At 42.0% G+C, this 16,189-nt stretch overlaps 1 protein-coding gene and 1 non-coding gene across 2 annotated transcripts in view; both read right to left on the bottom strand.

Annotated features, from left to right (window-relative positions):
- Positions 1-448: 448 nt before the first annotated feature.
- On the bottom strand, positions 449-523 carry Trnat-ugu. Its single transcript has one exon. It is a non-coding gene; the product is annotated as a tRNA-Thr (tRNA).
- A 1,085-nt stretch (positions 524-1,608) lies between these two features.
- The window catches only part of LOC124777044, a 218,087-nt gene continuing 203,506 nt past the window's right edge, over positions 1,609-16,189 (bottom strand). The window contains exon 3 of the mRNA XM_047252312.1: positions 1,609-1,687. Within this exon, the coding sequence (XP_047108268.1) occupies positions 1,609-1,687 (79 nt within the window). The remainder of the gene's footprint in view (positions 1,688-16,189) is intronic.

Raw genomic sequence — 16,189 nt, 5'->3', positions numbered from 1 at the left:
CAATTGTGAATGCAAACGTGCATGCGTTGTGTTGTACAGATTTGTGGGATGGAGTTCCATGCCCGTTACACCTGGTCGGTCAATACAGGGGAGGTTCATGTTGTTTGCGCATGAGGCTGGAGTTGTCCTCCGGTGACGCCCCATATGTGCTCCACTGGAGACAGATCTACTGTTCGAGCAGGCCAAGGCTGCTGGAAAACACCCCCTGGAATGCTGTTCATGGGTGGTAGCACAACAGGTCGAATCACCTAATAGACCTACAAATTTTCAGTCAGGGTGCGTGCGATAACAGCAAGAACGCCTCTGTTGTCATACGAAATCGCACTGCAGATCGTAACTCCTGGTATAGGTCCACTATGTCTAATATGCTGACAATGAAATAATTCAATCGAGACCCTGAACTGTCGACAGGCGTCGATATACATCAACGGGGACAGTCGAAAATGTGTGCCCCGACCGGGACTCGAACCCGGGATCTCCTGCTTACATGGCAGGCGTTCTATCCATCTGAGCCACCGAGCGCAAGAGGATAGTGTGACTGCAGGGATTTATCCCTTGCACGCTCCCAGGGAGACCCACATTCCCAACTTAATGTCCACACACCATATTCTTAGTGCCCCTGCTCATTACACTCATTACTCGCGGCAGACAACCTTACCGAGTCCCTTAAGAGTTCGGGCAATGCTTGTGCATCCAGCACAGAAGAAGAAGGTAGATGGCCGGTTAGCCTTAACTATAAGAAGGTGGTATCTGTTCTTTCGGACATGCCATCTTCCCTCGTAGCCCTATTACACGACGTGGTTCAAACTCAGTGATGTGTTGATAATGGCGCTTTTGTCGCCTTAAACGGGGTTCCTTTGACTAACATCAACTCACCACGTCCAATATCAAAGTTAACTAACGCTCACGACCGTAACAGCGTGTATTTGAAGCAAACGTGATTTGCATCCTCATAGTGGCGCAACCAGCTCCAATCTTCTGCAACTGGCGCAAAATCTGAGCAGACATCACCTTTCAGATGTAGACACACGCCTATTAATAAATCTCATGTTAGCTGACTCCACACAGGGACACTGCTTTACATGTCGGGCAACTCATCGACTGTACTTTATTATACACAATAACAGAAGTACCAGCAAACACTACGTCTCCATAGTTTTGTCTCAGACATATTATCCAACAAACAAATTAAAAACAACTACAATTCCCCTGTTACGACTATAGGATGTTTTCCGAAGTGGCAACTGCCCTGGCTCAACGATCGCTACTGAATCTGGCTAGAAAGTGTTGAGCTCTAGGATGTATTCTAGCTCAGTGCATGCGCAGCCGCCCCCTGGCGATTTATAACCCTATCGTACCTGTAGTCACGTCTTCTACGCTGCTTACGACGAATGTCCCGTTGCTTCTTTGCGAACCCAGACGCGAGTCACTAAAATAATTGTCAGATTATATACGTACTGTTTATGTAAACCTGAAGCACTTATTTAGAAAGCTTGCAGCTAAAAAGTCACGTACGCGTCATGCTTTTGGAGTATATAAACAATAGAAAATTTTCAAGTACAGCTTAAACCAAACAGGACATTCAGTACTGGGGGTAATGCATGATACTCACATGGTACGCAGCAGGGGCATGTCGTTGAACGCACCAATCTCCACCGTGGTCAGCTGGCGCATCTCCGTCAGGACGCTGCAACAGCACAAAAACCAATACCGTTAAGCACGAATATTCATCATGACTTAAGTGTTAAAGAAATGTTCTCATAATATTTTCGAAGATAAAGTCTGAGTGTAACTACACTAAAACGCCAAAGAAACTGCTATAACAATGCGTATTCAAATACAAGGATATGTAAACAGGCAGAATGCGGCGCTGCGGTCGGCAACGCCTGTATAAGACAACTCTTGTCTGGTTCAGTTGATGCATCAGTTACTTCTGCTACAATAGCAGGTTATTAAGGTTTAAGTGAGTGTGAATGTGATGTTATAGACGGCGCACGAGCGATGGGTCACTGCATCTACGAGGCAGCGATGAAGTGGGGATTTTCTCTTGAGACCATTTCACGAGTGTACCGTGAATATCAGGAATACGGTAAAACATCACATCTCCGGCATCGCCGCGGCCGAAAAAAGATCCTGCAAGAGCTGGACCAATGACAACTGAAGAGAAGCGTTCAAAGTGACAGAAGTGCAACCCTAATGCATAGTTCAAAGCTGGGCCATCAACAAGTGTCAGCGTGCGAGTCATTCAATTAAATATCAAGGATATGGGCTTTTGGAGCCGAAGGCCCACTCGTGTACTCTTGATGACTACACGACACAAAGCTTTACGCCTGGCCTGGGCTCGTCACACCGACATTGGAATGTTGGTGACTGGAAACACGTTGCCTAGTCGAGCGAGTCTCGTTTCAAATTGTATCGAGCGGATAGAAGTGTACGGGTACGGAGACAACCTCGTGAATCCATGGACCCTGAGTGTCAGCAGGGAACTGTTCAAGCTGGTGGTGGCTCTGTAATGGTGTGGGGCGTGTGCAGTTGGAGTGATGTGGGGCCCCTGATACGTCTAGATACGACTCTGACAGGTGACACGTACGGAAGCATCCTGTCTGATCACCTGCATCCATTCTTGTCCATTGTGGGTTCCGACGGATTTGGGCAAGTCCAGCAGGACAATGCGACGCCCTACACGTCCAGAATTGCTACAGAGTTGCTCCAGGAACACTCTTATGCGTTTAAACACGGCCACTGGCCACCAAATTCCCCCGACAGGAACATTATTGAGCACATCTGGGATGCTTTGCAACGCACTGTGCAGAAGATACCTCCACCACCGGGTACTCTTACGGATTTATGGAGAGTCCTGCAGGATTCATGGTGTCAGTTCCCTCCAGCACTACTTCAGACATTAGTCGAGTCCATGCAACGTCGTGTTGTGGCACTTACGCATGCTCGAGGGGGCCCTACACTACATAAGGAAGGTGTACCAGATTCTTTGGCTTTTCACAGTTGTATCTAGAAGGACGACGGCCGCTGAAGACGGAGACGGCACCGATGCTAACGTAATCCATGTTTATCTTTGCATAGAATAACTTGCAGGTGATTTTTCTTGGTAAGGTATCCCAAATACATCACGACATGACAGGAATGAAACTGATAGTATTAGAACAATAATAAAATATAAATTACTCAACTTCGATGCAACATAAACCTGTCTAGAATTCTCTTCATAAGTTAGTAACAAGACACACTTTTCTGATTGCGTCCCTTACTTTTTCCAGGCGCAAAACCATTGGTACAAATGTTCCCACAGTTAGCTTCTTCTACTGACATATCAACCTGTGCAACATCCAGCGCTATGTTTAGTTAATACTGTGCTCAACAAAGTCTGCCAACCCAGCACTATTCAGTCAAATACTGTCAATCAAATACTATTCATCCAGTACTCTCAATGAACTCCCACTACTGTTGTTAGTGAAATAATGTAAGTACAAGAAAATACACATGGTATCGGGTTATTCACTAATGGGGAACCATATCTTCCAACACTGCCCAACATTAGCTGTTACATTACATGGTCCCGGTGCATCAGTCAGTTTAAATATATTTTATCGTCATTTATTATGTTACTTAATTTGACAGTAATAGGTCCTGAGTATGTAGTTTTGACTCTTGACAACCGTTGGTTTTTGAGCCGGATAGTTATGCACAATATCTACAGCAACGGGACGTGCATCGTACAACAGCAGTTAACATGTCTGAGGAGAAGAGTAGGAAGCATTTTCTTGAATGCTTAGAAGGACACCGACATGGGAAATCACTCAGACAGCAAATTTATTTGTTATTGTTAAATTGTCGAAAGGCTGTTTGACGTATTTGACAGTGAGAAGTTCGTAACAGCAAGAAGACAAAATAAATAATTCTCGACGTTCTTGTCGCATCAGATTTGAGGACACGCTGAAATCTGACGTTGCAAGAAAGTCAGGCCGTCGTCGACAGATGTTTCGTTTGCCAACAAAATCGACTTCGCCGAATGTGCAGACGACATGGTGATACAGAAGACAAAAATATAGCTGGGGTACTGTTTCAAACATTTCAGATGACAGAAGAAACAGACTGAACGATGCAGGTGAAAAAGAGATTGAACACTCATTATAGAAACCAAAGACACACGATGAGGGAGCACGGAACTTTACATAAATAGAATACTGGGTACACCGACACGATTGCCAGTAATGCTGCTACACGATATGCTATTTTTTATTTGCCACCATTCACGTTTGACTTGCCACTTTGTAGCTAAACCAAGCCGCCTTATACAATATTAACCGTAAATGTACTTGGAAATGAAAGTAATTTGGTTTCTTGGTGTTGTAACAAACTTGCAGTTTTATATGCATTAAAACTTAAAACTAATGAGGAAGTTGAAATGCTTAAGACTAACAATTTGTATGTAAAAAGTATAGGAATACCACAGAACCCAACAATGCATCGCACTATGGGAATTTTAAATACATCCTAATTTCCTTCCAGTCTCTCTCTGTCCATCTCTTCCTTACCTTCTGTCGTTGATCCTGAGCCTTGTTTATTGTTACTGCAAACGAAACTTTGTTTGGGGAATGAAGTGACTTAAAATGAATGTATAATTTGATTGGGATCATTAATATGTATATGGGGTACGGGAAGGCCTCTCGAGCTGCTGGGTGTGTGAGGGTGGTAGCTTCGGTGACAGTATGTTCCATAGTTCCAATCTGCCAATGGGCACGATGCTAAAGCTTTGGACTGTTCACATTCCATAGTAGTGTTCTAATGAACTGTATACAACTTTCCTCTTTCATCTTAAAACTGGCTGCGAGGAAGAAAACAAAGCATCATAATGTTGTGTAAGCAATTTTTTTAAATTATATATAAGGAGAAAGAATGTACGTAGATGAAACATTTGTCTAATGGCTTAAATACCCAGATACCTAAGTTAAAACAGACTGCGCGGAAGAAAACGAAACCGCTGATTTTCAAAGCACACTCTTTCCTTTCTCACAGTCGGTTTTAACGGAAAATGTCTACATTATTGTTTCAAAAACCTGTCAAAAGTTTACGACAATGTCGTGTAACTATTTTGAAGTAAAACGGTCAAGAACTTTTCGACATTTCTGTCAACAACGTTTCCCCTTCATATATTAAAAATATACATACAAATTACATATGTTTAAAAGAATAGAGTCCACGTCTGTCCAAATGTTACTTAGAGCATCGTGTAAAATTTTAATTAATCGGTCAAGAGCTTTTCAAAACATTTGTGTACACTATTTCCCTTTTATGCGCTACATATACGTTTATTTACCATATACAAATGGTTGAAATAGCTCTAAGCACTATGACACTTCACATCTTAGGTCATCAGTCCCCTAAACTTAGAACACATTTGGTACATAAATGTGTATGTAATACATAAAAGGCAAACGCTGTTATTAAAAATCTCGAAAAGTTCTTGACCAATTTATTTCCTATTTTACACGATGTTCTAATAAATTTTCGGACAGAAATAGACTACAGATTTTAAATTTACAGGGTGAGGCAGCTAAGTCATAACCCCCCTTGTATCTCCCCAACCGTAATAGATTCAAAGATGTCGTTTGGACAGTGAATTGCAGGGACAGGGGCTACTTGAATACATCACATTTCATGTTTGTGCCCTTTTTTATCATAGAGATACGAAGCCATCTTTGTTTTTTTTAATGGTTCCCTATATTAAATTTTAGCGTAACATGATGGGCTTAAAAAGACGGTTTCAAATATGTGTATATCATAATATTTAGGCGAATAGTTTTGGAAACAAAGATATGTTCTTGTATCGTGTTCGTCCTTCGAAGCGGCGTTGTCCAATGTGACCTTTCCTGTTGTGTAGAGTATATGGTAAACGTCGCGAATCCGTCCTTACAGAAACACCCCCATTTGCCCGACGACAATAATACATTCTGCGATATTTTGCGCAAAAATTAACTGATGATGTCGCGTAAATATTATTCAGTTATTTGACAACTGTGATACAAAATAGTAGACAACATACAGTATTAAAATACTACAAGATGTTAATGAATTTTAAGCAACAGAAATACAAATGTAAATGAAGAGGCCCTTATTGGTCACAATTATTTCGTACGTATTTGTTTTTTATTTGAAAATATTTACTATTGATCACAATACGAAGCAAATACACACAGAGATGCAAAATACTTACTGCATATGACACAAAACTTTACTGAAGCATGTGCTCAAAATGCTTCCCCTCTGCTGCAATGCATATTTGTAGTCGCTATTCGAATAATTTGTGAACGGCTGCGAGGGTATTACGTGAGATATCAGCGCACGCTTCGATGATACGTTGCTTCATATTACCTGGCGTAGTTGGTATTTGAGCATACACTTTGTGTTTGATTGCTCTCCACAGAAAAAATCAAGAGGGGCAAATCAGGAGACCGGGCTGGCCACTTCACTTCAGCACGTCGTTCTATCCAACAATACGGGAACTTTTCATTTAACAGCTCTGTAGCCACACGGGAAGAGTGAGCAGGACAGTCGTCATGTTGGAACCACATGCACTGATGCGTAGTTAGTGGTACCTCTTCCAGCAAAATGGGCAGAACGTTTCGCAGGAACTGTGCATAGTTATTGCCATTTAGTATACCCGGAATGACGTACGGCCCCACAAAGACATTTCCGATGATGCCGCACCACACGTTGACAATCCATGGTTGCTGATGCTGTACCTGTCGAAGCCAATGAGGGTTCTCAATTGACCGTAATTCATATTACGCAAATTCACATTACCGTGGTTGGTGAAAGTCGCTTCATCACTAAAAAGCGCCCGTTGAAAAAACGTTGGTTCATCCTGTCGGCACGGCAGAGCAAACCGTCAAAATTCCTGGCGCTGTTCGAAATCGACACCGGAGAGTGCATGATGTAATGAGAGGTGAAACGGGTGAAATCTATGCCGGTGCAATATGCGTAGAACAGTTCTCTGACTTATACCACATTCCGAGGCGATATGTCTCGACGATACATTAGGGTTGTTATGCGCCAACACTAGAACGCCCTCTTCATGTACCTCGCCAGTTGCCTCGCCCCTGTCCCTGCAATTCACTGTCCAAACGGCGTCTTTGTATCTATTACGGTTGGGGAGATACAAGGGGTGTTATGACTTATCTGCCTCACCCTGTAAATTTAAAATCTGTAGTCTATTTCTGTCCGAAAATTTATTGGAACATCGTGTAAAATAGGAAATAAATTGGTCAAGAACTTTTCGAGATTTTTAATAACGGCGTTTGCCTTTTATGTATTACATACACATTTGTGTACCAAATGTGTTAAAAATGTGTAGTCTAGTCCCTATGAACGTCTATTAGAGATTCGTGTAAAAGTTTGAAATAAATTGATCAAGAACTTTTCGAGATTTTTGGTATCAACTTTAAATTACAACTTGCTTTTGTATAGTAGAATAGATAGGCAGACAAGAAGATAGGATAGAGTTTAGATTCGTCGTCTGCCAGCATAATGGTGTCCAAGAGGGAGTAACTGAGAAATACATGGAACTTCTCGATCCAGAGTAGCCGCAGCCCGATCTACTACTATTCACTATCCGAGAGCGAATACCTCAGAAATATTTTAAGGCGCTCACCATTAGATGGCGTGGTCCTATATTTAGGTTATTATTCACTCTGAACCGCACGGGGTAGCCGCGTGGTCTGAGGCGTCTTGTCACGGTCCGCGCAGCTCCCCCCATCGGAGGTTCGAGTCCTCCCTCGGGCATGGGTGTGTGTGTGTTGTCAATAGCGTGAGTTAGTTTAAGTTAGATTAAGTAGTGTGTAAGCTTAGGGACCGATGACCTTGGTAGTTTGGTCCCACAAGACCTTACCACAAATTTCATTCACTCTGCAGGACAACTTGTGCTGCCCTCCGTTTCTACGTTTCTCTTACTGTTTAATCTTACTTTCTAATTACATTTCCTTCTTGACTCTCTGGTGGCAATCACCAATCACGTTTAATTATAATCCTGTTTATAAATTTACTATTTTAGGATCCTTAAAGGGCTCCGTACAGATTGAAACCCGCCTCCGAGAGCATATTTCTTGGATACCAGCAACACTAATTCGTTAGCTGCACTGCATAGATATCTCTGTAAGCAATAGATCTTATTTTGATCATCACTCGTTTGCTCTGCTTAGGTCTTTTTCATGGTTTTGTTTACGTTAAGTTTGAAAGCATTAGTTGTTTTGTATATAGTTTCCATTTTCTTCAGTATGTATTATGAAATGTGACACTTTTGTTACCGATACTTGACACAATAAGCGTATTTCCAGACTATGTATAGACGAGAATCTTACGATTCCACAGTTTATATTGTTGCCGAGTAGGCGGTATGGACTGGTGAGTACTCCTTTATCAAGCATTGGTAGAATGAGGTGTGTTGACTTGTGACAGGCTAGTGTGGAGGCTTGATTTCGGAATGCAGTTGCTTCGAGTTACAGCATATCGAATAAGTTAATATCTGGCTATGTATTCACATGCGCTGGCATTGCAGGACACGGAATGTCACGTTAGGGGATCATTTTCAGGTTTACCTTTGCCAATATTATGACTTGTGTCGTTGCTATCAGAACACTGTATGTTTAAACACTTAATAATTCGCATGAACCCTGGAAAGGATCACATCGCTCTTCACGATTTTTTTAAAGTAGCGAATGTTAACGAAAGTTTTATCAAAAGTGTTCATTTCGTGCATGTTTTGCATGGTTGTATTGCAATTGCTGTAGTTTTATTTATCGACTGTCAACTTTTTATTTGTTCAAATGGCTCTAAGCACTATGGGACTTAACATCTGAGGTCATCAGTCCCCCACACATCCATGCCCGAGGCAGGATTCGAACCTGCGACCGTAGCAGCAGCGCGCTTCAGACCTGAAGCGCCTAGAACCGCTCGGCCACGTAGGCCGGCTTTTTTATTTTTAAGTCACTGTTGCCACTTGAGTTTACTTATTGTCATTTTGTTATTCGGAGATAGCGAGTGGAGCTGTGGACGCTAGAAAATTGCGTGCCAAGTGGAGACATCGGAACATTTCCAATATATCATTCTTTTTGAGTTCAGCGGAGTGTTGACAGCAGCGGAGGCAGCCAGAAACATTTGTGCCGTGTATGGGGATAATGTCATTGGACAGGGCAGAGCAAGAAAACGGTTTTCTCGTTTTAAGGAGGATCGTTTTGATACTAGTGACTCTGCACGTTCAGGAAGACCTCCGGGGTTTGATGAAGATTGTTTAAACACGTTAATCCACAATGACTCACGCCACTGTACTCGAGAACTGGGGAATGTGATGAACAGTGATCATTCTACCATCGTGCAACTTTTGTATGCAGTGGGGAAGGTTCCAAAACTAAGTGTACGGGTACTGCATGCTCCAAGCCAAAACCACAAAAATTAGAGGGTGGTTACATGTGCAGCTCTGCTTACTCGTTATCAATTGGCTCGTGAACAACACCGATAATTACTATCCAGTATCGTTACTGGTGACGAGAATTGGTGTCTCTGTGTTCATATAAGGAAAATAAAAGAATGCTTGAGCCCAAACAAAGCAGCAATTTCTCGTACAAAAATCTGCGCGCATCGACAAAAGATAATGTTAACCATCTGATGGAAGAGCGACAGTGTGATGTACTACGAATAACTTCCTCGAGGTGTAACCATCACTGCTGACATTTTCGCAGTCCAAGAACAACCAGGAAGACTGCGTGAAATGATATCACTCCACGAAACGCCCGCTCGCACCTACATCAACATCTACATCTACATGGTTACTCCGCAATACACACTGGCAGAGGGTTCGTCGATCCATTTTCATACTACTTCTCTACCATTCCACTCTCGAATGGTGCGTGGGAAAAAGGAACACCTAAATATTTCCGTTCGAGCTCTGATTTCTCTTATTTTATTATGATGATCATTTCTCCCTACGTAGGTGGGTGTCAACAAAACATTTTCGGATTCGGAAGGAAGTGTTGGCAATTGAAATTTCGTAAACAGATTTCGCCGCAAAGAAAACCGCCTTTGTTTCAGTGACTGCCACCCCAACTCGCGTATCATATCAGCGACACTCTCATCCGTATTGCGCACTAACACGAAACGAGCTTCCCTTCTTTGCACTTTTTCGATGCTAGACACAAGAGACACCGTACAGCAGTTGGGTTGGAAAATCATTTTGCATCCACCTTATTCACCTGATTTTGCGCCCTAAGATTGTCCCCTTTCCCGCTCTGTGTCGAATGACCTTCAAAGAACATCTTTTGCGGATGAAAATGCGCCCCGATCACGGCTCGGCGATTTCTTCGCCTCAAAACACCAAGCAATTTTTACAGACGCGGAATCAGAAAAATGCCCCAGCATTGGCAGACTGTTGTGAACAGAGAAGGAGAATATACTATTGATGACTGAAGTCTCTCTTTGGTATCTGTTCTGTTTATTAAACTTACGAAGAAACTTTATGAACTTATACACTAACGTGGATACCCAAAACTGTAGTAATTGTTAATAACAATGACCAGTAATGTATACTTGTTGACATTCTCTAATTCCGGTAATTAATACACGACTAAATCACAATAGCTTTCAAGTTATTCATTACTGAGCCTATTCACTTGCCTAAAATAAGATCATCCGAGCACGCACTGCACCTAGCGTGATTCGATTACTTGTATGTGATTTGCTGGTGCTTGGCGTGCTCGCAAGGCACTTAGCGAGATTTATTTATGTAACATTACAAGCAGAATGACTGTAACTGTCTGCGTAGTAGAGCTACGGTTCCGTTGTTGCACGGGTCTACCGTATCATTGTTAGGGCTAGGATCAGATATTGTCTCATACATTTAGGGAACAGTGAATGTTTATCCATTTCGCACAGAGTCAGATTACCTCTAGCTGCTGTGTATGTTTATTTTGTATGTGTATTAATTATTGTTGTTAGGCCAAAAGTACTATCGTACTCAGAGCTATGTCCTAAGAAATACCGTGTGGTTCTATACTCATAGCAGTGGTTAGGGTCGTTATATATTCAGTGATTTGTTCAGTTATGATGCAAAAATCTTACGCAGTTACGTAAGTGAATAACGACGTTGAAAAATTAAAAGATAGAGTAAAATTTTTGCATTGGAAGTCCAAAGATAACTTTATAAAGTTATACAACAGTCGCATCTAGAATGTCAAATTTGCAGACTTCCTAGAGACAGCATGTAACGTACAGAACTGTATACAAATGAACTTTAAATTCGGAAGTTTCACAACTACCGGTTACGATGATGTACCGTTTTCACAGAAACGTATCTGCAATAACTTGGCAGAAGTCGCAAAGCTGGGTTGACGCAAAATCGATCTTGTGTGTTATCTCCTTTTTGGAGATATTTTCCGCAACTGCATCGTACCATATGGAGCACCCAAAAGCTGGAAGCGTCTTTCAATGCACATTGTCTCAAATCATCGACCAGTAGTGGGACGGAAACTTGTGGCCTACTGGTAGGAGTGGGTGTTGCAGTAGCTCACTGTAAGGATTTCCTCGCCAGTTTAGCTTATTTTGAGGTAATACCAGTCAATATAAATGGAATGTGGAGTGTTAGAGTCGAGATTAATCTATGGCACCACACTCTTTGGTCGAAAGAAGTGGAAAAAAACTGGGTGATGCTATCTTTTTCGGCAGCAAGAATCTTACACGCCCACTTTCGGTTTATAGCCTTGCATTGCAGGTAACGGGTTTATGCCGGTTATGCTTTTATATCAGTTTGCGAGGCTTTAGCAGATACAACATAAGCTAAAGAACACTTTATGCTCATTACTCGCCTTAGCATCATGGTGAGAGAGATTTAAATATAGATCGTGGTCATTGGTTGGTGTATAAACACTCACCGAACTGCCTCTCAGAAAAGGAGAGTCTTTGTAATCGTTCATTATGTTTCTGTTATGCTCGACGCTTTTTAATTAGTGTTCCTGATTTACTGTCATTATTAACTACAATTGCCAGCCGGAGTAGCCGAGCGGTTATAGGCGCTACAGTCTGGAACCGCACGACGCTACGGTCGCAGGTTCGAATCCTGCCTCGGGCATGGATGTGTGTGATGTCCTTAGGTTAGTTAGGTTTAATTAGTTCTAAGTTCTAGGGGACTGATAACCTCAGCAGTTAAGTCCCATAGTGCTCAGAGCCATTTGAACTTTGAACTACAATTTTACCCATATACCAATAACATTTAGGCTGCAATGTCAGAACTTAGTTCAAGAACCACGGAGTTCTATCCCTAGAAAACAATCCATTTCCAGATTTGGATTTCTGAGGTCTAGTCCTCCATCATTATATGGATATAACAGTGTCTGTACCTCAGCCGTGTGTTCACTGGGTCACGATTTCATCAGCTGTGGGAAGCACTGCATGCAATTTCTCCCGGGGGCCCGGCAACATTCTAAAATGGTGTGCAAAAGTTAAAGAAAAACTAACTTTCGGGTGATGTATCACTGCCAAATAACGTAGCTTCATGAAACTTACACCACAGATAGAAAGAAGCTGCACAGTGTAGTACAGAAGATAGCTGAAAGAAATGCTCAATGAGACGAACAGAAATGATACTTCCTTTCAAAGAAGATAATTACACTCAAATATCTGCGATTTCTGGTGGCCTCCTGGACAGGAGAGGCGTGGTTCTTAATATTTTCTGTGGGCAGCACGGACGGCAGTGTATGCTCTGCAACGTGCTCCTATGCTGACTACCAGGTTGTTAAGGAGCAGAATACTGTTGAATGGTCGTTGGTGCATGCAGACGTCTCCTCAACGCCTTCCACAGGTCCTGGATGGTTTTTAAGTCGGGTAAATTTTCTGAATATCCTGTTGTTCCAAACGCTACTCCACCCGCACGTTTCGTCACGTCGTGCGTTGTCCTCCATAAAAATGGAATCAGGGCCGCATGCACTCCTGAAAAGACACACATAAGGAAGGAGTACAGTGTGACAGTAACGTTTTTACTGGTGAGTGTACCATTTTCAAAGACCTGGAGGTCAGTACGAACATGCAACATTATAACTACCCATACCATAACAACCGGGCTACCAAAACAATCTTGTCAGACATGATTTTGGACGCACCCTCATTTGGGGGCAGTGAGATCATCTAATGGACGTAGGAACATTGTTGAATATGATCATTTTTACTCTGTACTCTTTCCCCATTTGCGTCTTTTTCAGGCGTCGATTTGGCTTAGACATCGTTTTTGTTGATGACAACGCACGACCCTGTGGATGATGTCTTGGAACACGACGATATTCGGTGAATGGATTGGCCTGCCGGTTCCCCCGACTTAAATACCATAGAACACACTGGGGAGACGTACTGCGACACGTCCACATGCACCAGAGAACATCCACCAGTTATCAACAACGCTAATGGAGCAATCGAACACCTTAGTACAGAAATCGTCCCAACCTTGTGGCCAGCTTCGGAGCACGTTGCAAAGCATGCACTGATGTCCGTAGTGATCACATACTCTACTACGAACCATGTCTCGTCTTTTATAATGTGCAGGGGTCATGAAAAATCAAGGTGACTTCAGTGTAAATGTTGTTGTTGTGGTCTTCAGTCCAGAGACTGGTTTGATGCAGCTCTCCATGCTACTCTATCCTGTGCAAGCTTCCTCATCTCCCAGTACCAACAGCAACCTACAACCTTCTGAATCTGTTTAGTCTATTCATCTCTTGGTCTCCCTCTACGATTTTTAACCTCCACGCTGCCCTCCAATACTAAACTGGTGATCCCTTGATGCCTCAGAATGTGTCCTACCAACCAATACCTTCTTATAGTCAACCTGTGCCACAAATTTCTCATCTCCCCAATTCTGTTCAATACCTTCTCATTAGTTATGTGATCTACCCATCTAATCTTCAGCATTTTTCTGTAGCGCCACATTTCGAAAGCTTCTATTCTCTTCTTGCCTAAACTATTTCACTTCCATACATGGCTACACTCCATACAAGTACTTTCAGAAAAGACTTCCTGACACTTAAATCTATAATAGGGGAGAGAGTGTGGCAGATATGATACGCGAGTTGGGATGGAAGTCATTAAAGCAAAGACGTTTTTCGTCGCGGCGAGATCTATTTACGAAATTTCAGTCACCAACTTTCTCTTCCGAATGCGAAAATATTTTGTTGAGCCCAACCTACATAGGTAGGAATGATCATCAAAATGAAATAAGAGAAATCAGAGCTCGAACAGAAAGGTTTAGGTGTTCGTTTTTCCCGCGCGCTGTTCGGGAGTGGAATGGTAGAGAGATAATATGATTGTGGTTCGATGAAGCCTCTGCCACGCACTTAAATGTGAATTGCAGAGTAGTCATGTAGATGTAGATGTAGATGTATACTCGATGTTAACAAATTTCTCTTCTTCAGAAACGCTTTCCTTGCCATTGACAGTCTACATTTTATGTCCTCTATACTTCGACCATCATCCGTTATGTTGTTCCCCAAATAGCAAAACTCCCTTACTATTTTAAGTGTGTCATTTCCTAATCTAATTCCATCAACACCACCCGATTTGATTCGACTACATTCCATTATCCTCATTTTGCTTTTGTTGATGTTCATCTTATATCCTCCTTTCAAGACACTGTCCATTTCGTTCAGCTGCTCTTCCAGGTCATTTGCTGTCCCTGACAGAATTACAATGTCATTGGCGAACCTCAACGTTTTTATTTCTTCTCCATGGATTTTAATTCCTACTCCGAATTTTTGTTTTGTTTCCTTTACTGCTTGTTCAATATACAGATTGAATAGCATCGCGGATAGGCTACAACCCTGTCTCACTCCCTTCCCAACCACCGCTTCCCTTTCATGTCCCTCTACTCTTATAACTGCCATCTGGTTTCTGTACAAATTGTAAATACCCTTTCGCTCCATGTCTTTTATCCCTGCCACCTTCAGAATTTGTCCGTAGCTCGTGGTCGTGCGGTAGCGTTCTTGCTTCCCGCGTCCGGGTTCCCGGGTTCGATTCCCGGCGGGGTCAGGGATTTTCTCTGGCTCGTGATGACTGGGTGTTGTGTGATGTCCTTAGGTTAGTTAGGTTTAAGTAGTTCTAGGGGACTGATGACCATAGATGTTACGTCCCACAGTGCTCAGAGCCATTTTTTTTACCTTCAGATTTTTGAAACAGAGTATTCCAGTCAGTGTAAATGTTATCTTTGAAAAAAGTTTCATTTGCCTACGTCAAGATTTTAAACATGGCGAGATAATGCTATGCTGTGTTCGCATCAACCCTCTGTCCATAATTATGTTGTTTAAATGGTGATGATGTTTAACTACTGACGACGCCTTTGGCACAATTGTTTTATGTATCTCCAGTGCAGGATGTGATTTTAGTGTATTACTTCTGATGAAGGTATATTTAGATATACCGAAACCGTGGTCAAGATTTTTAATAAATCTTTATCCTGCAACTGTTTGGCTGTTATCATTTGCCGTGAAGAATTTGCCTACGTTTCATTTAGCCTTTCTTTAAGTTAACTGTTGTACTATACTGTAGCAATTCTTTCTGTGTATGATCCAACTTTCATTGAACTGTGTTGCTTGGCAGTGGTGCGAATGCGAAAGTAACTTTCGTCCTTAGGTTTTGCACACCAGTGTAGAAAGTATGGTCATTTGTGAAGGAAGTGTCTAGCCAGCAGCACAAGGTCGACGACATAAAGTCAGTTCTCAGTAAAAATATTTCTGTTACTGATAAATCAAATATGTGTACAGTATTTAAAAATCATTTCTGAATTAAATAAAAATTTAGTTTCTACAGGTAATCATGTAACTTTCTTGGCAAATGCCTTTCCGAGATTGATGTCTGAAATACTCCTTTGTGATACAGACAAGAGGGAGATTGAGTCAATAGTTAAATCACTGAAGACTAAGGACCCTCATGTATATGAAGGAGTGTCTAGTAGAATATTAAGGTACTGTACTGCACTTGTTAGCCCTGTATTTTGCCATATCTGTAATCTTTCCTTTAGGAATGGTCAGTTTCCTGAACGATGAAAGTATTCAGTAGTAAAGTCGCTTTATATAAAGGGAGAAAAGGATAATGTAGATAATTTTAGACCTATTTCTATGTCATCACTGTTTGCTAAAGTTATTGAAAA

Source organism: Schistocerca piceifrons, chromosome 1, assembly GCF_021461385.2.
Source record: "Schistocerca piceifrons isolate TAMUIC-IGC-003096 chromosome 1, iqSchPice1.1, whole genome shotgun sequence".
Classification (NCBI taxonomy): Eukaryota; Metazoa; Arthropoda; class Insecta; order Orthoptera; family Acrididae; genus Schistocerca; species Schistocerca piceifrons.
This window is presented reverse-complemented; position numbering and strand designations above follow the sequence as displayed.